The 24,310-nt window shown below is 37.8% G+C and overlaps 2 protein-coding genes across 3 annotated transcripts in view; one reads left to right on the forward strand and one right to left on the reverse strand.

Moving 5' to 3' along the window:
* Nucleotides 1-12,749, forward strand: part of WASHC3 (WASH complex subunit 3) — a 57,101-nt gene extending 44,352 nt beyond the window's left edge. Inside the window, exon 7 of the mRNA XM_027449328.3 lies at nt 12,240-12,749. Within this exon, the coding sequence (XP_027305129.1) occupies nt 12,240-12,276 (37 nt within the window). The 3' untranslated portion in view covers nt 12,277-12,749. The remainder of the gene's footprint in view (nt 1-12,239) is intronic.
* DRAM1 (DNA damage regulated autophagy modulator 1) lies at nt 922-22,026 on the reverse strand. 2 transcript variants are annotated; one of them, XM_005029593.6, is made up of 7 exons: nt 21,377-22,018; nt 12,468-12,535; nt 11,096-11,238; nt 7,602-7,779; nt 6,472-6,530; nt 4,483-4,575; nt 922-2,311 (listed from the first exon to the last, which is right to left on the reverse strand). In XM_005029593.6, exons 1-7 carry the CDS (start codon nt 21,535-21,537, stop codon nt 2,267-2,269), a joined length of 747 nt encoding a protein of 248 aa, XP_005029650.3. In that variant the 5' UTR covers nt 21,538-22,018; the 3' UTR covers nt 922-2,266. The 2 variants fall into 2 exon arrangements, with proteins under 2 accessions (XP_005029650.3, XP_027305119.1); XM_027449318.3 differs by lacking the exon at nt 4,483-4,575 and having other exon boundaries at nt 21,377-22,026.
* Nucleotides 22,027-24,310: the final 2,284 nt, after the last annotated feature.

The following is a 24,310-nucleotide window of genomic DNA, read 5'->3' on the forward strand; positions in this document are numbered from 1 at the left end:
ACGTTTTTTGGCCTAATGAATTAAATGAGCAAATTCTTGGTGATGCATTATTTTGGTCATGACTGTAACTCACATAATGATGTAGCATGACAAAGCTCAGGAAAATGGTTTCTTTAAGCTACATTAAAGATTTCTTTAAAAAAAGATTTCTTTAAGCTACATTAGCTCTTTATTAACAGATTATTAATTAACAGATTAGTTTTAGCAAACAAGATTATTTTTATTTATCCACTTACTCTGAAAAAAATGGTTTGTTTGTTTGTTTTGTCTTTAAGATACTGTAAGCACTGTGAAGTTGACAGGCTGGGTAAGACTATTTTGAGGAGGACAGGGTACTAAGAGATTAAGTGTGAACTCATTTCAGAAGCCATGATTTGGGAATGATTTAATATTTTCTTCAGCGTTTGCTCCCTCAGTGCCGTAAAAAACTTGTGAAACATTGTAGTGATTCTTGCTTGAATCAGAACAGTACAAATTGTTTTCTTGTGTGAGTGTACATCAATTCACTGTAAAAGCACACTAAATATTAGTTAAGGCTGAACTTCAGGTTAACATGATTTCATTTAGCATGTAAAGAGTTTTGTAAGTTGATGAGCTGAAAACTGATATAATTTGAAATAACAACTTCAATCTTCTTATACTTTATTTTTATTGTATTGTATTGTATTGTTCTTCATCTCTTTATTCCTATCTTTCTCAAACTAAAGTATTTCTTAACGTGGTCTTCAAAAATAACACAATCTCAGTTTTTATGGCTGGTATACATTTTCTTGTGAGCACTTCTGTAAGGAATGTGTGTTCCTTGCAGAACACAATCAGCAAGACATAAGTCTTACATCTAGTCTACAACAGATTTTATTTTCAACATGATTATAACCATAAACTTCAGCAGGATTACGTGAATAATGCAGAAAGCAAATCTGCCAGTAGAAAACATTTTTACTATTTTTATTTGGAGAACACATAAAGAAAACATGGACTTTATAAGTTGTGCAACAGCTGAATTTAGTACAGTTTAAAATACACATTAAAGGAAATACCAACAGCAGACTAGTCTTAAGACATCACTTTCCAAAAGAAACATTTATTTTATCTCATGGAAAATTAGCAACTCACAATCATGAATGTTTCTGTATAAACTGTAATACACCATGGCAAATTTGATTTTCACAGAACTTGATTGATAGGCAAGTCATTAATGCATTAAATGGAGGTAGTGAATCAGTCCATAAAAGACCATTTTGCCTCCAGGTACTTGTAACATATGACTTCTCAGTTACAGTTTCATTACAGAACTATGTTATACATTAACCACAGAAGCTGTCCAGGATTATTATTATTTTTTTTTTCTATATACAATACTCATACATGTATAACTGAATACCTGAAAACTACTGGTGTCTCTTCTTGTTTTCCATTCACTCTCAGTGACTTTTCAGAGACCTCTTCATTCCATCATCGTGGGTTAAAACACAGACTTGAAAACTTCTGTCTGTATTAACCAGATGGCAGCAAGACTTCTCTTTAGTAGATCCTACATAAATATGAATTTCCTTTCTATTCCACAACAGTATTAAGCTTCCCATGGTCAGCAATGCATAAAAGGGAAAAAAGGGAGTAGACTTTTACAACATATATTGCAGTGATGATTTGAAAACATTTTTCAAGCAGTAGTTTAATCTTCTAGGATTTGTATTTGTATAGTGTCCACAATCACAAACTTGTAGCATAGTATTCCAACCCACTAACTGCAGATCTCAAGTCTTGAAACAAAGATGCTTGCTTCTGCTCACATCTTCCTCCATAGTTCTTGCAACTTAAGAACCAAAATTCAGTTTTAGTGTTGTCTAATGCTTTAGACATTCCAAACTATTTGCAGATTATACTTTCTCAAGTTTAAAACTAATGTTACTTAGCAGACTACAACAGATGAATATATACATCTATATATGGCTATGTCCAAAAGGGAAGAGCTGAGGAGGTCCACATTTTTTAATGACCTTGAAGTGCTGCTATAGATTACCTCTATTGCAGTATTTTTAATATATGAAACAGTATAAAAATTACAAACTTTTGAAAAAAAAAAAAAGAGCAGGAATATTGCTGCTAGTACTTAAAACATTTTGGTAGATGCTGTTACAGGTGTTGCAGAATTAATGGCGTGGTTTCTTTATAAAATTTAAAATCTCTGTCCCTCTGCAACATTTTCCATAAGTAAAAAGAAACCTAGAACATTCTTCAATATAAAATATAATTTTCTTCTCTATCAGGAGTCTTCATGTATTTCTGTTGATATCCTTAACGAAACTCTCTAGAACAAAAATAAAACAAGATCAGCTTAAGATAAATTAAGTTCTGAGATATACAAGGAGTACAAAGAGATGAAACAACAACAACAACAACAACAAAAAACTAAGTGAAACACATACTGTGAGAAACTTTGAAAAATGGGAAAGGATTATTTTTCTTTTAAAATTAGGTGTTTGGTTTTCTGTTAGCACTGATTAAATGAAAAAGGTGATAGAATCTAAAAAATCTTTGTCATAGTGAAAAACTGAGATAAGATTTCATGCTATTTCATATCATGTAAATTAAAATGTATGCATTTCCTATTTAGTTTAGTTCTATTGTTTTCTCTTATTTATTACATGCATAGTATTTATATACAGCTTGACTTTTAATGTTGAACAGTTTGAGTTGTGTGCAAACCTATGAACTAATTTAGTTATTCTAAGTACTATAGTATTGTCTGCTAATATGTATCTCCAAGGTAAGAGTTTTGTGATAAAACAGATACCATCAGATATATAGTCATCAAAGTGTGAAGGACTGGCAATAAATACAACAAAAGATAAATAGTAAATTCAATGATGCATGCAAGTCTGAAGGGTAGTTGAATATTTGTGTTAGTTTTGGAAGGCAATTATAGGCTTTTAAGGTAATTCACTGTACTATTTTGAATTCATTTTTTATTTTTTCCTGCAAACTCTACCTTTCATTTTAATATTGGTCACCCCTTCAGTCATGGTCTGTGTACTCAGTATTATTAGTCAAAAGTAAATGCATGCAAAGATGTTAGATATCAGCTACCAAAATATGTGAACTCTAAGTCCTGAGTTGAAAACTGATTCCTGTATATGCTCATGAAAGTTATATACAGATCATACATGTATTAACTACTCCCATGCTGAGCAAGTATATGAGTGCTTGCTTCTGAGAAGAAGCAAGTATGCTAATTACAAAGTTTTATGTGATCTCATGTCAAGTTTCAGTTTTACGACAGAGGACTTAAGGGGCTCGCCCAACCTCCATCAATTCTGGCTATGGTTTCCGGCAATTTATCACAGCACCAGTTGGCTCACATATGTGATCCCAATTAGTTCTACAGTTACGCAAATTCTTGGATCAATAGTTTTTGTCTTTCAGCGACTTGTGTGAGGCAATGGTATTTGTGAAAGACCTACATATTGGTATGATACCCACTCTGATTACAAATGAGTTAATTCATCTTTGTAGTTATGGTACTCAGCAGCATTTCTCAGTCTTTGCTACCTTAAGCCTTCTCCTTGAGACTTGCAAAGATGCAACAAGGTTTTGTAGAAAACAAATATCCGTAAGTCTGAGAAGGGTATAGAGGCCTTTATCTTCCTAACACACCCAGGAGGTTTTGTGCTCAAATCCTCATAAGACACTTATGAGCAACGTTGTTTTTTTTTGGTTTTTTTTACAAGTTCTTTTGCGGAAGTTAAGTCTCACACATTTATATTTTAGCATTTTGTATCCCTGAACTGACCCCAAAAAACATGAAAATCTGCAGCTAGAACGTAGTAGGTAAACAAAAATGTGAGGAGGGAAAGCTTAAGGAACTAAGTTTAAGTCAAATAGAAGTATTTTCTTTTTAACTAATCTAACATTTTCTCTTCCTTAAAGTCAGATTTGATACATCACCAGAAATCAAACTATTTGTAACACTGTTCCAGCTACCCAAACCAGAAGGTTTTCATGTTAATACTTTTCAAAAAGAATTTGATATTCTTCACATTGTGAGGGAACACATACCAAAATGTGTTAATTTTTTGAAAGAAAGGATACAGCTGTAGTTGAAATACAGTGCATTACCATATAAAATCTCTTGGGTAGAAAGAAATGCAGTTTTAGCTGCAGCATTTATTTTGTTATTATAACATTCTTAAAGGACCTCTTTCTAGAGAAATGGTGTTAAATAAATAAAAGATACTCATTTATTGAATCATTTTCCAGACCAAACATCTATTAAACTGATTTGTAACACAGATTTTTATGTTTTAAAACATAGAGGAAAAAATATTCATTAGGTAGACAGAAGTCAGTTCTTTGACTGATAATTTATTTTCTTTGTATACCTCTGGCATTTTTAGCTCAGATAAAGAATAATAATTTTCTACTGCATTTATTGTTACAGAATTCATAGTTTTCAGTCTGCTAAAATATGCAGATACCAACCTGAAAATCTCTAATGAACGTTAAAAAAAAGAAGATAAAACCAAAGGCCACTGTCCATTCACAGATTGCGCTCATGAAATGATAAGTATAATCCTGATGGGATGAGACATAAAATAAATTTTCAGGAAAACAAACAAACAAACAAACAAAACAGCTAAGCAAAATAACTGTGTAATGCTACAAAAATAGGCATTAGAGCTCTGAGGCTCTTAAAAAGTTGATCCTTAAAAGACAACATATGATTTGAGAAAGGAATCCATATGCTTCAGATCATGAATGTTTTGGGGAGACGTGTGCCAAGCTTATATAATAGGATTCTGGTCTCTTGTTTAGAAGTTCCAATTCCACAATAATTTAACAGTAAAATTCAAACTTGTAAAGACATTAAAATATATACAGCCTATATTACTAGAACGTCAAGGAAAAAATAAAAGCAGTAACAAAACTAAAAATCTTATAAGCAACATATACTCAGTAAAATTAAGTATGTTTTTTCCTGAGAGAATTCATTGCATTTGTTTTACAAAATGAGTAACTAAAATTGTCACAAAATGCTATGCTGTTGTATTTCAAAGGGAAATTAAATATGATTTCTTAGGTAAAATCACTCGTAGTTAGATCAAGTCCTTAGAAGGATTTATTTTATTTTTTTTTTGGAATGAGTAAACAGAGAACAGTTTCCTTCTATAAATTCAGCAAACATACTGAGACTTATCATCACTATACCATGTTGTATTAAAGTTAATACAGATTCAGTTTTAACAGAATGGTAAATATATTTATCAAGTCTGTATACATCCCATGAAGCAATGTCTTGTGCACCACTATGAAAAACATTACAAGGAAACTGCAATTAGCACTAGATCAAAGCATAGCTTGAACATAATCTTCATCTGAAAAATATTATGTTCTTATGTGAAGGATATCAAAGTGCTGATATTCTTAAACTTTTACTCAGAGTCACTGAGTTCAGTAATACTATCCCTTACAATAAATTCTCACAATGTTTTTAAATGGATGGCCACCTTATATGACAGTTCCTGACAAGACTTTTGTTTTTAAGTAGACCGTCATAGAAAGACCTATGTAACATGACAAAAACAGAATGGCAAGTGTTTCTTTACGTGCCATCAACAAATATGACAATTTTTTCAGTAAAAATAATTTTTAATCCTTGTGTCTCAAGGAAAAAAAAAAAAGCAAACAAACAAAAACCCCAAACAAACGAAAGAAAAAAAATCACAAGGTATATATTACTAATATCATCTAACTTGAGAGAGAAGAGTTATCTCACAGATGCTTTACCACTCGTTGGTTGAAGTTCATTTACCAGTTTGCTTTTATTAAATTCTTCAAGCAGACTAAATGCTCTGTGTTACTTAACTTGATTTTTGGAAACCTCCATGTGGCTAAGTTTGTACCAAAATAAAATTTGCCTTTTAAAAACCATCATTCTGAGAAGAATGAAATTAATTAAAATACTTGATGCTCACGTTAGTATGCTTTAGCTCAAACCCCCAGTGTTTACCACAGTAGTAAGAATTAATTAATAAGGAACGGTGGAAAAAGCTGAGAAAAACAGTGTAGCAAAAATAACTTAGAAACTTCAGAATTAAATTGTTCCACCTTTGATACATGCGTGAAGTTCATCTTCAAGAATTGTGACCACAAAAGGAAGTAGAACAACTCATTTCCAGAAAGTTTGTTTTTTTTACACTTTGTTCTACTGGTAAGTTTCACGTGCCTCGTTAAAATGAAAGTCTAACTCTCTGAAGATGTACCCATCCATGAATTTAACAAGCCACAGACAGTTTTCTAATGAAGAAATAACTGTAAACTAGTTTTCTGCAAATCAGTGACCTTCTGTTCTCAATAATGTACTATTTAAAGTCTCTGATGTGTTAGTAATGCTATACAATTTAGATAAGCATAACAGCATACCCCAAACAATACAATACCGGGTAAGTTGGCTACCTAATGGGATTTTACCTTTTCACCTGGAGTCCAATCAATTTTTGTCATTGAAATTTTTGAAGCAAATACAATCACTGGTGAAGAAAAAACAGTGTAAAGGAAACTACAAAAGTTTAATGAGTAATAGTGAAAATGTCTACTTTTAAAAGACGTCTCAGTTTTCCCCTTCTCTAGCACAAAAGATCCAGAACAACCAGAATATCACATCAAAGTATTAAGAAGACAAGTAAATGAAATATATTACTTAAAGGGAACTGATAGCAATCCAAACATATTTCTGAATAAAGGTTTCTGGGGGCTCTTCCAAGTACAGAGGGTAAGGGTAGACATTCCAAAGATCAGATCACTTTCATGACTGAGGACTATGGCAGCAGAGCCCTGCATTGTTGGAAGGGGAATGAGGTTGGTTTCCATTTGTCCACAATAGGTCCTTTGATATATTTGTATAATTTTCTCTCAGAACTGCGGTCCTCTTTAAAAGCCTCTTCACAGCTGCTGAAATCAAAAGCAGACTGTAGCTGAATGGCTTATATGATGATCTGTTGCAACCATTTTTTGACACTGGCTGATCACCTGGAGTCCAATAAAATCAGTGGGATGACCCTAATTTCAGCAAGATGTGGCAAAAGCCAGTGTGTTGAGTGTTTATCAAGGGGAGGCATCTAATGAAGCCAAGCACCAACAAACATGATCCAAAGCATCTACTTAGGCTTAAAAGGAAATCTTGTATATGTCAACTGTATTTTGTATTTCTGTGAATTAGGTTCACTTCAGACGTGGTGCCCCCTTTTTGCAGGCCTTCTCCATACCCTCCCTAAAATGAAGGAAGTTGGGAAGTTGGTCTGGCTGACTTTCTGATGTTCCTTCCTTTCTGAATTATCATATAATAATACAAAGAACACCAGGGCATCAGATTTAATTATACTGCTGAAAGAAGAGCTACAGCTTTTTAGAATGACTCTGAAGCTCATCTTTATGCTATTAATACTGCTTTGACACGCTACGTGCATTATAATGGCAGAAATATTAGAGTGTCCTAAGCAAAGACTGAAACCTCATTTCATCCTTTATTAGCAATGGTTTAACTTAAAAGGAAGATCAAGAAGCCATAAAGGGAAAACTGTGAGATGCACTGTAAAGGATACTGGGAATGAAAGCAATGCATGATATTACAGATATGGCCATCCTTATGTGACACACAAAGTAAGTGTTCCATTGTGGACAGGACTTGTAAGAGATTATAGATTGAAGTGTTATGTATACAACACCAGAGCCAAATGCCACCAAAGCTCCTATGTCATGGACGCTGGGAACAGACAGCTCCTGGAAAGAGATTCAACACAATGGTTAGCTGTTACTATTTGTACAGTGGTAGGAGTCAGTGAGCCCTGAGAAGATGCTCAGCATGTAGAAGCAGCAGGAAACTGTCCCTTCTAACAGTCTACACAGGGAAGATGAAAGAAAAAGGAGAAAGAGTAGGTCAGAGAGGTAAATTAACCTTGGCCAAAGCCACCAGGTAAAAAATAAAACACAGGAAAGCATAGATCAGTTTTAATGCTCTTCAGTAGTCAGTCATTATCAACTACTGTTTTCACAAGCAGGACCAGGCTTGTGTTTTTCTTAAGAGGTTCCTATACTTCCTTTCTCCCTTTGCTCTGCCAAAGATTTTAATCCTTCTGTGTTGAAAGTTGAATCTGCATTTGTGTGGCCATACAATAAGTAACTAGTGGTGATTTTTCATAGCAGCTGATGTAAAGTGTGACCACTGAAGCTTTGTCCCCACCCTCCACTGGTCAGCCACAAGACTCAAGGAAATGAGTCAGCAGAAAATTAGTTATATATTTAAGGGGGAAAAAAAAATGTTACCTAAAATAAGTTCTTGATATGAAGGTCTTCCACTGTCAGTCACTTGAATTATTCAGCCCTCCAACTCTTTCCCACATCACCAGTCACTTTTATTTAACTTCCACAACATGTGAAAGAGTGTTTAAAATTCCAGTATCACTACATGTGGCCTATATTTTTTTAAAACCCTAACTATGGAAGATTCTCTCCTTTAAAACGCACACAGCTAAAATATCTGGCAAAAGAATAGATGAAGATTCCCAAGAAATTGTATTCTAAATGTTTCAAAAAAATATGAATTCTAAGTTATGACACCTTGGAATCCAGTACCAGACAGATAAATTAGCTTTAAAGCTCTACTCTGTCACCAGAACATAGCAAAATATGTGCTATGATCTGACCTACTGCAGTTCTATTTTAATGATTCATGAAAACATGTCTATATTCTCTCATTATGTATTTTAATATTTTTTTTCTGTCAGGAAGCCACTGATTTCTTTTTCTTTTAATGGTGATTATATTCACATGCTCCATTTTATTTTTCCTATGCTTTTCTTTCTCATTATTCCCCTCTATCTCTCTGTGATGTATTAAGTTCTGACAGATTTTAAAGCATGTTTCTCACAAAGGTATTTCAGTGGCCTCTCATCTACACTTGCATTTTCTTTTCTTCTGTTCCATTTTTTGCCTTTTATGCAGAACTGACAGCATTTGGTACAGAAAGCATTAAGTAAGCTTAGCTGCTGGCTTTTGCATTCAGCCCTGTATACAATATAGATAATTTTTCTAAGAGAGCTCTCACTCTTGCTCCTATCAAACTGCCAAAGCCAAAACAAAAACAAAAAAAAAAAATTACACATAACACCTACAGAACCATGGGAAATCTTGCTACCTCTGGTGTGGTAAGCCTCCAAAGCTTCCTAGTCAAAGATGGGGAAATCTCCTTAATCATGTGTAATGTCTAACTGGCAAAAGCAAACCTGCTGAGACCTGGGTTTATGCTTTGCCTTATTCATGAAGGCCCACGGGGCTTTTCCTTCTATATCCAATTATCTTCTCAAAGCTGTCCCTCCACTGTCTTTTATTCCTACATTTCAGGCATTGTATTATTTAAACCAGAGAACAAACACCTCATTCATGATCATTACTTAATTTCTCAGAAACTCTTTTGCTTTTAAAGAACCCACTCCTAGAGTTTTCTACCACCCATATTCTCATTTTTGTAAAGCGTTCAGAGAGCAATACCACCAAAACCCCATACTGCCTATCATACTACACCTTGAAGCAAAAGCTTGAAAAAATTTCCCTTACAACTAATTATGTTACTTAAAAGATTAATCACAAGTAGTGTTATATTAGTGTTAGTAAATGCAAACCTTAAATATTTCCAGTAATATTTCACACTGGAGTCTTTTCAACAACCTAGATATTTTGCTAGGGGAGAGAGAAAACAAAGTGATGCCCAACAATGTCAGTCAGCTTTACTAAAACACTCAGGTATGAAGCTAGTTCACCTGCTGGGGAAAAATAAGCATTAAGAAACAAACAAATTGTACACAGGGATATGAATTTCCTGCATGATGCACTGCTAGAGAGTCTAGGCTGAATGGTAAAAAAAACTTCAAATTCCAGCTTTTCTTTTATCTCCTGACCTGAAGCAACAATCTGACTTTGAACAAGTCTCACAGCCTATTAATGTTTCAGTTCTTGTGCTGGTAAGTGGGGTTGAGTGTACTGTTCACTATACAGTTAGAAGACCTACGACTTGCAAGCCACCATTTCTATCTTCATGGGCAATTAATCATGCTCAGATATTTGCTAGATGAAATCCTTAGCTAGATAGGATCCTTACGGTGTTCTGAACCTATCCTACAAACTACACCTAACACGCAAAGTAAGGTCAAAGCAAGAGAAGGAGAAATTAAGAGAGGAAGGAACCTACAAACAGGCAATGAGAGACAATAAAGATTAGATAAGTAATGCTATTACTCACAGTGAACCTCTTTTGAAACTTTAGGATTGAGATCTCTACTTTCTTGACCCTCTCAAATTATTTTGTGTGCTGTATTTGTCTTTTACGAATTGAAGCTGAGTGTATTTTAGTCAAGCAACTGTCCATTGTCATCTGACTTCTTTTGTGCCACATAGAAATCTAACCAGTAAGAGTACAGATATTTAAAAATAGAATAGAAAGCAATGCTTGTAGAGTTTGCTATCCACGCACAGTGCTTGGAGGTAAAACTAGAAACAGCAGGATACCAGTCTAAGATAGAGAGGTTTTTGTCTGAAAATACTATGCAAATGACCTTCAAAATTGTATTGACTGCTGAAGCCCTGACAATCTTTATTTTCAATTTCTCTGTATATTGTCAGGTCACTATATGACAGAACAGTCTTTACCAAAATGTTCCCCAAAGTAGGCCATTCTTCAAAAGAAATAATTTATCTCTTTCCACAGATTTCAAGATAGTATCTCAAACTACCTGCTACCATTTGATTCTCAGATGAAGAATTTATGATATTAAGCTGTTTTCTAGTATAGACATGTTACAAAATAAGCAAAATCCCTTACTGACATAGCTATACAAGCAAAAAAAGAAATTTTTTTAATTAACAATCTAATTTACAGGGATAAATCAAATCTGTCATTTTAAAGCTATTGAAAATGTAAGAACTAAGAAAGACATTTGCCAAGTATTCACACTGAGATAACGTTAACCATTCTGATCTATTTGATTTTTTAACTGATAAAACAATTTTAGTTTTATTTATGATATGAGATTTATAATCATACCTGGAAAGTTGCAACTATGCCCATTCCAGTACAACCCATCAATCCAATGCATAATGAGAACATGTTGCACGAAGACCTAATGAAGTGCGATGACTCATTTTGCTTCTTTATTATTAAATATCTGATATACATTGTAATTGCACCTGAAAAAAAAAAGTATTTTTTCAACGTTCACATATCACTTACATTTCAATACCTTGCATTGTAACACATTTACATACAGAATGAAATTATAAGCATCATGCAATAAATAATACTGCCTTAATTTTGGATCTTCACATCTTAAACTCCACATTGCTGCAAATCAGTTCAAGAAAAAAATAATTTAAATACCATATTAAATACCAGGCACTGGCATTCCACATCAGGAACAGCTGTTATAGGCAGAAGTGGGAGAATTCAATCTGCTCTGATATACACTCTTGTACCAGAACTACATCTCTTTAATAATGGACATCCTGAAGAATTAATATATTTATTCAGTGTGTAAACAGAAAAAAATGTAACTAGCTGTGTATTCAGAAAATATTCAGAAAACTTTTGGCATTCTGGCTATTCTTTAGTATAACAGAAGCCCCAAACCACTACTCATAGATTTTATTGCAGCCTACATGACCCCAATATGCAGTTCACTCCTGACAAAAACCTCTAGTGAAGTAGATCATAGTTCATTGGGATAGAACAAGCAGTAAACTGGATTCCATGAAAAAAAAAAAAACAATACTGTAATTCAGACTGATAACACAAGACATGGTTTCATTCTATCTACAGCTGGAAAAATAAATCATGTAACTTTGTTCAGGTACTGAGATGTTACATGCAATGCAACCACACAGTGTGAATTAAATAGATTCTTTGAAAAAAATATGGAATTTTAATTTGCATGAAGGCCTTCACAGCCTCTATATATACCATTACACAGCTTTTCATCCTCCATCCCCTAGAAGCGAATAGGAAATCCCAAACCTTCTAATTCAAGGTCAGCAAAAATTTAGTGGAGTAGGCAACTTCACAGAGGAAGCCAAGTTTTGCTTCAATACTGTTTTACCTTGCTGCAGCATTATTTAACCAAATGTCTCTCTATATCAAAGATAAAGTTGGTGCACACTAATTATGCCATCTTTCTTCCTCTTTTTATTTCCAGTTACGTTGACTACTTTGCACTGATGAGATGCTCTTGAGAGACAGAAGAGCCTCTAAGGTTATGCTTCCCCAAGCACCTGGTCCTCTGGATATGAATTCCATCTAGCTTGTATTACCACTTAAGTGTGGAGTACTTTTTCTGCAGAGCACTGTGTGGACTCCAATACAGAAGACAATAATTGTTAGTTTACATTTCTTTTCTGTGTTATGCCAAGTAATGTATACCTACCTAAAAGTGCTGAAATATTAATCATAAAACCAAAGATACCACTCTCAGGAGGCTTAGTTCCAGTGTCACTAAAACAAGAAGAGAAAGAAGAAATTAAAAGTTAATTGTGATCTGTGAAACATAAATGAGACATATACATGAAACCTCAAGAGAAATGTAACTTGTGTGAACTGCTGTTACATTTAAATGTATAAATTGGAATGTCACCCTCTGTGTGCTTAAGCTCTATTTGTAGTACTGAATCTTTGTTTTAGAAAGTAAACACAATTTTAGAGCACCGTATTTGAATTGTATTCCTTCATTTTCTCTATGCAGTATGCAAAGATGTGATAGATTACAATACTGTGGTTGTGAATTACATAAATGATTATATAAATGGTATTTTAGAAATGATATTTCTTTTATCCACTAAACTAACACTGTGAAATATATATTTAATGGCATTCAGTATCCTAAAATGTTAGAGAATTTACACTTACTTTCCTGATTTCACTGAAAAGACTTTACGCCAGGAGAACAATTGTGTTCCAATGCCTGGGAACATACTTGAAGTGTTTAATTTTCTAATTTCCAGCATAAGAGGACTTTCAGCCCAAGGTGTCGTCTTTCGCTGAAGCAAATTGCCCTCATAGGGGATAATTAGGAGTTCACTGGGCCAGACAAATGGAGCTTACATAAATACATATAGGTGAAAAATGTCACATATAAAAGATGTATGTTATGAAAATGGAATACCTTCATCACAGAATCCTTTTCCCTCTTTTTTCCCTACCTATTTGCAAACACCTGCACAAACAGCCATAGCAGAGAATGCCCTTGCCTAGCAGGAAGGGTGTACTCCTGAGACGATGTGAGTTCAGGTCTCCTCGAGCAGGATCCCTTTATGCCAAGAGAGAACTGTGGAAAGAACGCTGCAATACCATCACCTCTTTGTGTTACCTTTTCTTTTCTACGGCACAGCCAGATGAGAATATCTGAGAACATCAGGCTGTTTGTCAAGCCAATGGAAAGCATGTAGCTCACAAATTCTTATACAACTTGGCTGTGAGCTGAGTTTTTAGTTACTCACCAGTAAGTACTAAGAGGCTGTGGAGTAACACACTCACCAGAACTAAGACGGTTTTCCATGTAAACAGAGGCACCCAAGGAACTTCACTGTCAGAAACGCAAACAGGTAAGGATTTTAGCCCGTGCCAAAGTTCAGTGGAAACTGAACAAAGACTCTGAGAATGAAACTTTATCTTAGCTATATGATGAGACAAGTAGGTACTAGCCAGAGATTTTTCACATGATTCAGGAAGATAAATCCTCTTCATCCCAACAGTGAGGCTGGATTACATTTTAGTGCCAAACCGAACATACCACTGTGTGCAGTCAACATGACAGGTACTCATCCTGACTGCTGGAGCTTTAGTACCCAAAAGAGAAAGTTCTCTCTACATAAACAAATGTTTTTAAAGATTTTGACAATTTTGTTAACTTCAAGTCAGAAAACTATAACCATATCATTTTTTTATTACTTTTTTACAAACTCATGTTCTCTCTCAATCCCCTTATCTGTCACAGAAACATTTGTGTAATCAGTTGCTAAGGTGATTTATCAAGAATGGGAGGAAGCTTAGAGTGCAGGGAGAATCCTTTTCTATGACAAACTGAAGTACAATGAAAAAAATAAAATCTTGTATTTCCTTTTGATGTGACTGGTTCATCAGACAACAAAAACTTGGGATGCCTAGGCTTTTATACAAGTTTTTACAACTTCTCAAACATTAAGAATCCCTACTGACATCTATTTTCCTGTTGTAATGCTTTCTGAAATCTTGTTACAGCTTGTACTCAGTGTTAGTCATTTTTCTTTGATAGTAGAATTGATGAAAACAATAGAGTGACTCTCTTTTTTTGTTTGTTTGTTTGACATTTCTGAAAATCGTCTTAATCCTCAATTTAGCTGATTTTTTAACCTTGAACTTCACATCTTTTCCTCATCTTTCTGGAGTGTTTTCACAAATACCAGTAAGGGCTTAATTTAAACAGTGGGCTACTTGTGACAATCTTGAAGGACTTTTGCAAATCAAGAGACTACTCTATGCTAAGTACAGGATTGCAATCACTTCAAAGCTTTTGAAGGGCTTTAGGTGAGAAGAGAATGGAATCAGCACATGCAAAGAAAGCAGCCATTTGAAGTTCTTGGAACACTTCACATAACAAGAGCAATCCAAATAGCCTGAAATTGCACTGAACTCCAGTCATTTTTTTTAATTAAAGCTTTTCTCAAGCTAAAGTTTTACAGGTGAATTTTGCTATTGTTGATTTTTAAACTCAATAACCTTTGACATTTACTTCCAAGTAATTTCATACCATGAATATTATGTCATATCTGTGATGTATTTACAAAGTACTGTACAGGATTTTGAAGGACACAATCTTTCTATTGCCATATTTTCTACTAAAAATATCCCTAAGGATAAAGGAAGACTTAGATACATTTTTAGTTCACTTCTGGCCTACTGCTTTGGAGAAAAAAGAAGAGGAAGGAAGGAAGGAAGGAAGGAAGGAAGGAAGGAAGGAAGGAAGGAAGGAAGGAAGGAAGGAAGGAAGGAAGGAAGGAAGGAAGGAAGGAATCATGTAGCAATTACTGTTTTTTAATGAAAAAAAAGGCGCATGCTGGACCTGGTGCTCCCTAGTGCAGATAAACTCATTATAGAGGTTAAAACTGGAGGCAGTCTTTAGGCTGCAGTGGCCATGCTCTGGTTCAGTTTGTGATCTCAAGGAACATGGCCAGGCAAAGGGAAAAGTCAGGGCCTTGGACTTCCGAAGAGTGAACTTCCAGCTGTTCAAAGACCTAGTAGACAAGATCCCCTGAAATACTGTCCTTAGGCACAAAGTTGCTGACAGAACTGGCAACTCTTTAAAGACGTTTTTGTTAGAACACAAGAACTCTTCATCTCCCTGTGTAAGAAAGCAAGCAAGGAGGGCAGAAAACCAGGAAGGCTGAGCAAGGGTCTGATGGTCAAACTGAGGTGCAAGAAAAAAATGCGCAGGCAGTGGAAGCAGGGACACATGGCCTGGGAAGAGTACAGGGATGGCATCCAGATATGCAGGGATGCAATCAGGAAAGCCAAGGCACAGATGGAACTGAGCTTGGCAAGGGATGCAAAGAATAACAGATAGGGATTCTACAGGTACATTGGCCAGAAAAGAAAGGCCAAGGAGAGTGTGCCCCCTCTGATAAATGAGAAGGGAGAACTGGTAATGACAGAAATGGAGAAGGCTGAGGTACTCAACAAGTTCTTTGCCTCTGTCTTCACAGACATTCAGTCTTCCCAGGTCTCTCCAGTCCCTGAACCTCTAGGCAGGGGCTGGGGGAGCAAAGTCTCTCCCACCATAAGTGAAGAGCAGGTTTGAGACCACCTGATGAAACTGAACAGTTACAAGTCTGTGGGGCCTTATGCCATGCATCCCAGGGTCCCGAGGAAATCATAGAAATATAGAATATCCCAAGTTGGAAGGCACCCCCAAGGATCATCAAGTTCCAACTCCTGGGTCCCCAAAGGACCACACAAAAAATAAAAAATAAATAAATTAATAAAATAAATAAATAAATAAATCAGATCATGTGTCTGAGAGCATTGTCCAAATGCTTCTTGAACTCTGGCAGGCTCGGTGCCATGACCACTGCCCTGGGGAGCCTGTCCCACAGCCTGACCACCCTTCTGGTGAAGAACCTTTTCCTGATATCCAGCCTGAGGGCACCCCTGTTGCAGCAGCTTCAAACAGTTCCCTCAGGTCCTGTCGCTGTTCCCAGAGAGCAGCGCTCAGCGCCTGCCTCTCTGCTCCCCTCATGAGGGAGCTGCAGGCCGCCATGAGGCCTCTCCTCAGTCTCCTCCAGTCTGAACAATACAAGTGACTTCAGCCACTCCTCATATGTCTTCCCCTCTAGACCCTTTACCACATTTGTTGCCCTCCTTTGGACAATAACAGGTTTACATCTTTCTTATACATTGGTGCCCAGAACTGTACACAGTACTTGAGGTGAGGCTGCACCAGCGCAGAGCAGAGCGGGACAATCCCTTTCCTCAACCAGCTAGCCACGCTGTGCTTGATGCACCCCACAGTACGGTTGGTGCTCCTGGTCACCATGGCACACTGCTGGCTCATGTACAGCTTGCTGTCAACCAAAGCCCTCTGATCCCTTTCTGTGTGGCAGATCTCCAGCATCTTGTCCCCCCCTCTCCAGCCTGTATGTATAGCCAGGATTTCTTCCCATGTGCAGAATCCAGCACTTGCTCTTATTAGGCTTCATATTGTTGGTGATTGCCCAGCTCTCTTATTTGTCTAGATCTCTCTGCAAGGCCTCCTCACCCTCAACAAAGTCAACAGCTCCATCCAATTTGGTATTGTCTGCAAACTGGCTCAGAAAATCTTCAAGTCCTTCATCTAAATCATTTATGCAAACATTGAAGAAAACTGGTTCTAAAATGGAGCCCTGGGGAACCCCACTAGGGACAGGTCGCTGTCCTGAAGTAACCCTGTTTACCAGAACCCTCTTGGCCTGACCCATCAGCCAAAGGATGTTATTTCTGTTCCCACTGACACTCTGCCATTGTTACTGGTCCCCAGTATTGGGCTGCAGCTATTGTTTACAAGATTGTGGTGTTGTTTTTTGTTTGGTTGGTTTGGTTTGGTTTGTTTTAATTTATATTCAGCATGCGCCTTCAGGACTTGACAATGTAAGACTTTAGGTAGAGCTAATATATCTTAATATCTAGTATTACTGTAAAAAGTAGACAAGCTTTTGGATGTGTAACCTGTTCTTTGAGTGAATCTCCACTCTATTTGCTAGGGATAGCTTGGTAGTTCTTGCTTAACTAGCACGCCTGATAACTGTTTAGCATAAGAAAGCATCCTGATTTGAAAAGTGGTATGAGAAAAAAACTAGTATGAGAAAAACATAGTGCTATGAACTGAACTATTAGTGAACTGAACTGAACTATTACCCTGAACTTGCTCTTGTGGGTGAAACTGGTGTCATACCCCTGTATACAGTGCAAATATTTACTCTACCATCCTTCAGCTTGAAACCTGGCAGGCAACTCATAGTACAGGAAATAGTTCTCTGAGATTTCAGGAGCCTCGGATGGTAGAAAGCCATTTTGATATACTGTTTCAATGGGATTGGTGTGTTCATAAAAAGATTTAGGTTCTGTTAAATTGCTGGTTTTCAGTAGAAGTGTGTTCAGGCAGAAATTGTTTTCATGTTTCCAATATTATTTTTCTTGCATGATTGATGTCTTTGTGTATCCTGTTTTGGCTCAGGGTCACTAACTGCACAACACCAAAGACACAGCAGACCTGGGATGGTAGAGTGACAGTGCTCCGACTGGCTGATGGAGTTGCCAAACCTCTCTCCATCTTATTTGAAAAGTCCTGGCAGTCAGGTGAAGTCCCTGGTGACTGGAAAAAGGGAAACATCACTCCCATTTTTAAAAAGAGTAGAAAGGAGGACCCAGTGAACTACAGACCAGTGAGCCTTACATGTGTGCCTGGGAAGATCTTGGAATGGATCCTCCTGGAAGCAATGTTAAGGCACATGCAAGACACGAAGGTGATCTGAAACAGCCAGCAGGGCTTCACAAAGGGCAAATTGTGCCTGACCAATCTGGTGGCCTTCTACGATGGAGTGACTGCATCAGTTGACAGGGGAAGACCAACCCATGGACTTCTGCAAGGCCTTTGACATGGTCCCACATGACATCCCGATCTCCAGATTGGACAGATATGGATTTGAAGGGTGGACCATTCAGTGGATAAGGAATTGGCTTGAAGGCTGCACTCAGCGGTGGTCAATGGCTCTGTGCCTAGGTGGAGGCTGGTAACAAGTGGTGTTCCTCAGGCATTCATCTTGGGACTAGTGCTGTTTAATATCTTTATCAATGACATAGACTGTTGGATCAAGTGCACCCTCAGCAACTTTGCAGATGACACCCAGTTGAGTGGTGCAGTCAATACTCAGGAAGGAAGGGATGCCATCCAAAGGGACCTAGACAAGCTTGAGGAGTGGGCCCATGTGAACCTAATGAGGTTCAACAAGTCCAAGTGCAAGATGCTGCACCTGGGTCAGGGCAATCCCAGATGTGAGTACAGACTGGGAGAAGAACTCACTGAGAGCAGCCCAGCAGGGAAGGACCTGGGGGTTCTGATGGATGAAAAGTTTGACATGAGCAAACAGTGCGTGCTTTCTTTAATTCTATGATTCTACGATATGAAACAGATACTTATGCTCATTTATCTGCAATGATGCATAGGTGAACACATCATGGACAAGATGAGGAACCCAGTATGAAAATTACATCATTTGTGTCACTATCATGTGGCAGAATTCTTCTAGGTCCAATAGTCTTCTGAAGAGTTGAAAGAGGAGAAAGTAAAGCAGATGGGAAACAAATATTTGGGGCCAAAAGACTCATCATCATCAAATTTTCTGCGTAGACATCATAAACTATTTAACACCAAACTGAAGGTAGGAAGCGTATATTCTGACATCAGCACAGTTTCAATGGCAAATGTTGATGTGGTCTTTCTCTCACTGTAAAAACTATCACATGGTAAACGAATATAATTAACAAGTTACCTCAAGGCACACATAGGTCACTTGAATAATCTGAATAAGAATTAGACAAATGTTGAACTAAAATTTGCCTATATTGCTCTTCTTTGTCCAACAGGAATTTCCCTACACAAATTCTATTTCATTTCATTTAAGACATTGCACAACTGAAATCTTGCAACATTCTTCCTCTTTCTTTTTATCACTCAAAGTTTCACTAAATCACATTCTTAATCCCATGATTCATCTTCTTATGCTAAAGCAATAAACTACCACATAAGAATACAAACTATGAATATTGGCCTGAGTACACCAGAGAAATCATCATATTATGTACAAGTGCACCTTCTGTGAAGAACATATGCCTAGATCATATGTCTTTAGGACTATTAATAATTGTTCACTAGCAGTCAATGTATATCCCTAGTAAAAATGTACTAGTAAAAGAATTTAAAATAAACAAGATTTCTTCTTCTAAAAAAAAAAAAATTTTTGCTAGCAAATGCTGTTTTTTGTTGTTGTTTGTTTTGTTTGTTATTTTATTGCTGACACAGTTTCATCCTTTTTTTTTTTTATTTTAGGGTATGTGGATATTTACAGTTATTCGTTAGTTAAAGGATAAGAATGATTGTTTTTTTTTTCCATTTATATATTACCTGCACGGAGCTTCTTATTGATTTAACTATGGCAATGGTGACACCTTCATCAGAGCTTTACATCTGTGACTTCTCTGTTTGGTCTACAACTTTAAAAAGAATCACCCTTATAAGTAACATATGTGTGCTGTCAAAAACTTGACTGTAAGTACAGTAATTCATAAAGTAAGTCATATTCATTCAAGTTTTATTCAAGTTGGCATAAGCTGCAACAATAAGAAACACCATTTATCAAAATTCTTACTACAAAACCTCAAAGTCCTTCAGAGCACAAACCATGTACTGAATGTGAACAGTTGCATCAAACAGTTTATTTTTCCTGGATAACAGGGGATAAATTGCACTGGTTACAAGCACTTTTGTGTCAGTATAACTGTATGGAATCATGGAAGAGCAGAACTGTAACCACTATTGTTAAGGCAGTAGAACATTTTTGCACATACAAGAACAAGGCTTTCTAAGAGCACAGTCCCGATACGGGCAGATAATCTTAACAAGTTTTGCTGACATAAGCATGAAGTACAGCTTTCTTTGGCTCAGTTTGAATGAAGCTCAACTATCTTGTGGGCTGCAATGTTATTTGCACCATTTTACTTGCTTATGATCACAGACCTGAACTTTCAAACAAATTTAAGAGTATGTACAATTCAGGTTAGCAGTCTTAAACATTTATGCAAGATCATAGGTTCTGTCAAGGAATTAGGTCTAGAATTATCTGAAACATGTATTTGAAAAGCTTCTTTAGATCCTTTATATATCTGAAACCATTCTTGGATTTTTGTCTCATCTTTAATCTGTTAAGAGCTAAATGCTAGCAATTTCACTATTCAGATTTAAATCTTAACTAAAGCTATATAAACAATGATTTATTCAAGTCTGTGCTTAAATGACTAAAGTTATAGAATAAAATAGAACAGAACAGAACACTTTAGTCCTGTTGGAAGCATCCTACAAAGATCATGACGTCCAACTGCCTGACCTCTTCAGGGCTAACCAAAAGTTAAAGCACATTACCAAGGGCATTCTCCAAATGCCTCTTGGACACTGACAGGCATGGGGCATCAACCACCTTGCTAGGAAGCCTGCTCCAGTGTTTGACCACATTCATGGAAAATAAAGTTTTCCTAATATCTAGTATGACTCGGTATCAGGAAAATTGATGTTAGAAAAAAGCATGCCAGTCATCTCTTGGGTAGCTTTGCTATGCCGAAATTGTAAAAATGCATGCCTGCGTGTCTCCTACAAAGCCTGTTGGAGCTCTTCAAGTCCCACCACCATCTGCTGCACTTTGGCCCAATTCTGGAGTTACGCAAACAAAACCCTACATGTACACTACTTAAAACTGAGCGGTCAACTTATGTCCGTACGCCCATAGCACACCTTGGCTCCAGCCATGAACTTCAGGCCCCGTGTGCCAGATGTGTTGAGACCCTGGGTTCTCTGGGGTTGTTGACGTGTCCTGGGGGCTGGTGGGCAGCAGCACCCGGCTCTCCCTCCCCACCTTCCCTTGGCTGCTCCCCATAATCCTGGGTGCCTGCGGTGCCCCCACACCCCTGGGTATCACCCCCCCAACACCGAGGGAGCCCCCCAGCACCTGCCCACAGCCCACCGCCCCTTCCTGGTCCGCTGTCCCCCTCCCTCCTCACCTGATATAGGGGACGAGGGGCTCGACGTGCCCCTCCAGCACGGCGATCACGTAGGAGATGATGAAGGCGGCCGAGGACCAGGTGACGAGCAAAGCGGGGACGAAAGCCACGCCGGGCATGAAGCACAGCATCGCCCGCGGCTGCCCTGCCCGGGGGGGCATCGGGGCGAGAGCACCCCGGAGCCTCACACACGCACACGCACACGGGGGCACCCCCAGGGCTCACGGGGCACCCTCACACACCTCCGCCCGGTTCCCAGCGTCCTGCCCCACGCGTGTTTTTCCCCCGCCGGGCAGCGGCGCGGCGCTGCCGCCTTTCCCCAGCGGCGCCGGGGATCCCCCGCCCCGTTTCCCGCCGCCTTCCCTTCGCTTTCGCTTCTCCTCAGCGCGGCCCCGCTGAGGCAGCGCCCTTGGGGGCGCCGGGAGCTCCGCCCTGACGGCGGCTAACGGCGGATAATGGCGACCAACGGCGGACAACGGTGGCCAACGGCGGTGGCTGCAAGGAGCGAGGGGCCCCACGGGGCCCCTCGGTGCCGGGGGGTGCCGGGTTTTAACGGCCTCGGTTGGGGGCTCCCCCCCGTCCCCCTGTACAAAACCCGCCCGCCCTGGGCTTTCAGACACCCCTCGGCTTGCGAAGTTCCTGGGGGTTGTGTCTTCACACGCATTGGGGAAATAGTTTCAAGTCAAACTCACACCGCTCTGCGCTTTCGCTTTGGTTTAGACTGTCTGTTTATTTCTGTTTGCTTTGACGTTTCGTATGTGTCTGCGTTTCAGACTAACATCCGAACGCACGGTCACTGTCCCAAAACAAAGTGCACATTATCTATCTCTTCTTGAAAATTTCCTGTGAGTTCTGCCTTCAGCAGACATTCCCTGTGCTGAAAACGTCGCGAGTTAGAAGCCGAGTACTCTCCAAGCCTTTGAAGATGCTAGGAACCGCCAGAAATGTAGTAAAGGCACTTAGGACAGTGTGTAAAGACAGGAAAGCAATCACAAACTGTTCTAAGGCTGATAGTGGAGGTGTGCTATATCCAACGCCTTTTGGCAGCAGCATGTTGCTCACATTCTTAATGTGTAACTTGAGTCTAATAATTTACTGATACTTCATGATTACATTGGAGCACTTTCAAAAAAAAAAAAAAAAAAAAAAAAAAGCAAGGACTTAGAAAAATAATTTAAAAAAAAATACCCCTCAATGACAGGTATCTTTGTTTTGTTCCTTGGAACAAAATGTTCCATTCAGGCTCTGTATCCAGCCTCTTCAGTAAATAAACGGACTGCAGAAATGTGTTGACGTTCACTGTACGTATAGAAAGATATTTTTTTTCATCAGTAGCACACTATTCCATTTTGTTTCTTTGTAGAAGAAGGGTAAGATTCATTTTATTTTACCTCAACAACATTTAGGTGCTAGCATTGGAAAAATATCACGTTTTGCAAAATCGTGTTATACTAACTATAGTTTTGTAAGTAGTAAATAACTCACTCTGGAGTGAGAGTTAAGTATTTAAATTTTTCACATGACTTTTTGCAATACCTGGACATTATTTGGACTGAAAGAAAAAGGCACGTCTTTGGCTCAAGCAGGTAGTAATTTGCTGTTTAACGATCACTAGCAAAGACACTTTGCTGCTATGTAAACATTTATTACAGCTCATGTGATGTTTCTTTATACATTTATTGTAGGAAGTATCAGCACATAACCTGTAAATGATGATCTTTATTTATTTATTTATTTATTTTTTGTAAGCAGCATTTTTACACTGTTCAGAAGATTAGGAGCTGCAAGGAGTAATTGATACAGGTTACTCACAAACATGGGGGGGTCATTTTGTTTACTGGGTTAAAGAAAATCAGTGTGGTATTTCAGGGATTGTATTCTGATTTATTGTGCTTTGGATTAATTGTATTGAAACACCATGAGCACAAAAATATAAAATAACTGTGGTCTTCAATGTTACTGCACTGGATTTAACAAAGTGATTGGACTACTTCTTAGATGTTTAAAACTTTGGTATAATTTTTTGCTTGTCAGTGTAATATCATATTAGAATTATTAGAAAAATAAAGTTAATATGTGCAAATAGTAACATACATGTCTGTGAGTTGAAAACATATTAAGATAAAGGAAATAGTCATGGAAGAAATCTAAAATAGATTACGCCAATGGTATTTGTATCCCCACTTCTATTCTATTTCATTTGCAGTCCAGTCTCCATTGCTTTTATATTTGTTGTATACAACTGTTTCCTTCATCACTTTACCTTCTAAGGAAAGTCAGGTAATGTCAATTAGTGGAGGTGCATAAACTTGTGTGCAAAGTGTCATGTAAGAAGCTCACAGCTTCATTATATCACTTAAATAGCACTCTTAGATACCTAGGGTTTTTAGATACTGCTTCCTAGTAGAATCATTGTTGCCTTAGCATCTCCAATTTGAGACTGATTTTCAAACCAGCTGTCCCATCTCTTTACCATTCTGCTTCTCCTACTGCCCGTAACTGCATTTTGATCCCCCAAATGTACTTGTTACTTGAAAACTCCTGCTGCCTTGTGGGCAGACTTTTTGACCTGTTGATGAAATTTTTGTTTAGTTTTCATTAGAAGACATTCTTTTTCTGGGAGAAGACATGTATAGCTAAAACAATCTGTGGGGAATCGAAGGGACTGAAGCAAGGGACTGAAGTGGGCAAACACATTCTCTAGTTGCATAAGCATCCCACTTTGATCATTGATAAAAAGAATATGGAAGAGTACCTTGTAAATCTAGACAGTTAGTTGAATATTTCACTTCTCTGGTATTTGCATCTGCCAGATCCAGACCATTTTGTCTTCTGAATCCATTTTGGCATTTAAACAGTGGAACTGGGGAGTGTTTTGGACAGGCTTGTAAGTAGTCCTGATTTCCTCTGAGTGAAGCTAAGACAGGCACTGCA

Source organism: Anas platyrhynchos, chromosome 1 (assembly GCF_047663525.1).
Source record: "Anas platyrhynchos isolate ZD024472 breed Pekin duck chromosome 1, IASCAAS_PekinDuck_T2T, whole genome shotgun sequence".
In the NCBI taxonomy this organism is placed as follows: domain Eukaryota; kingdom Metazoa; phylum Chordata; class Aves; order Anseriformes; family Anatidae; genus Anas; species Anas platyrhynchos.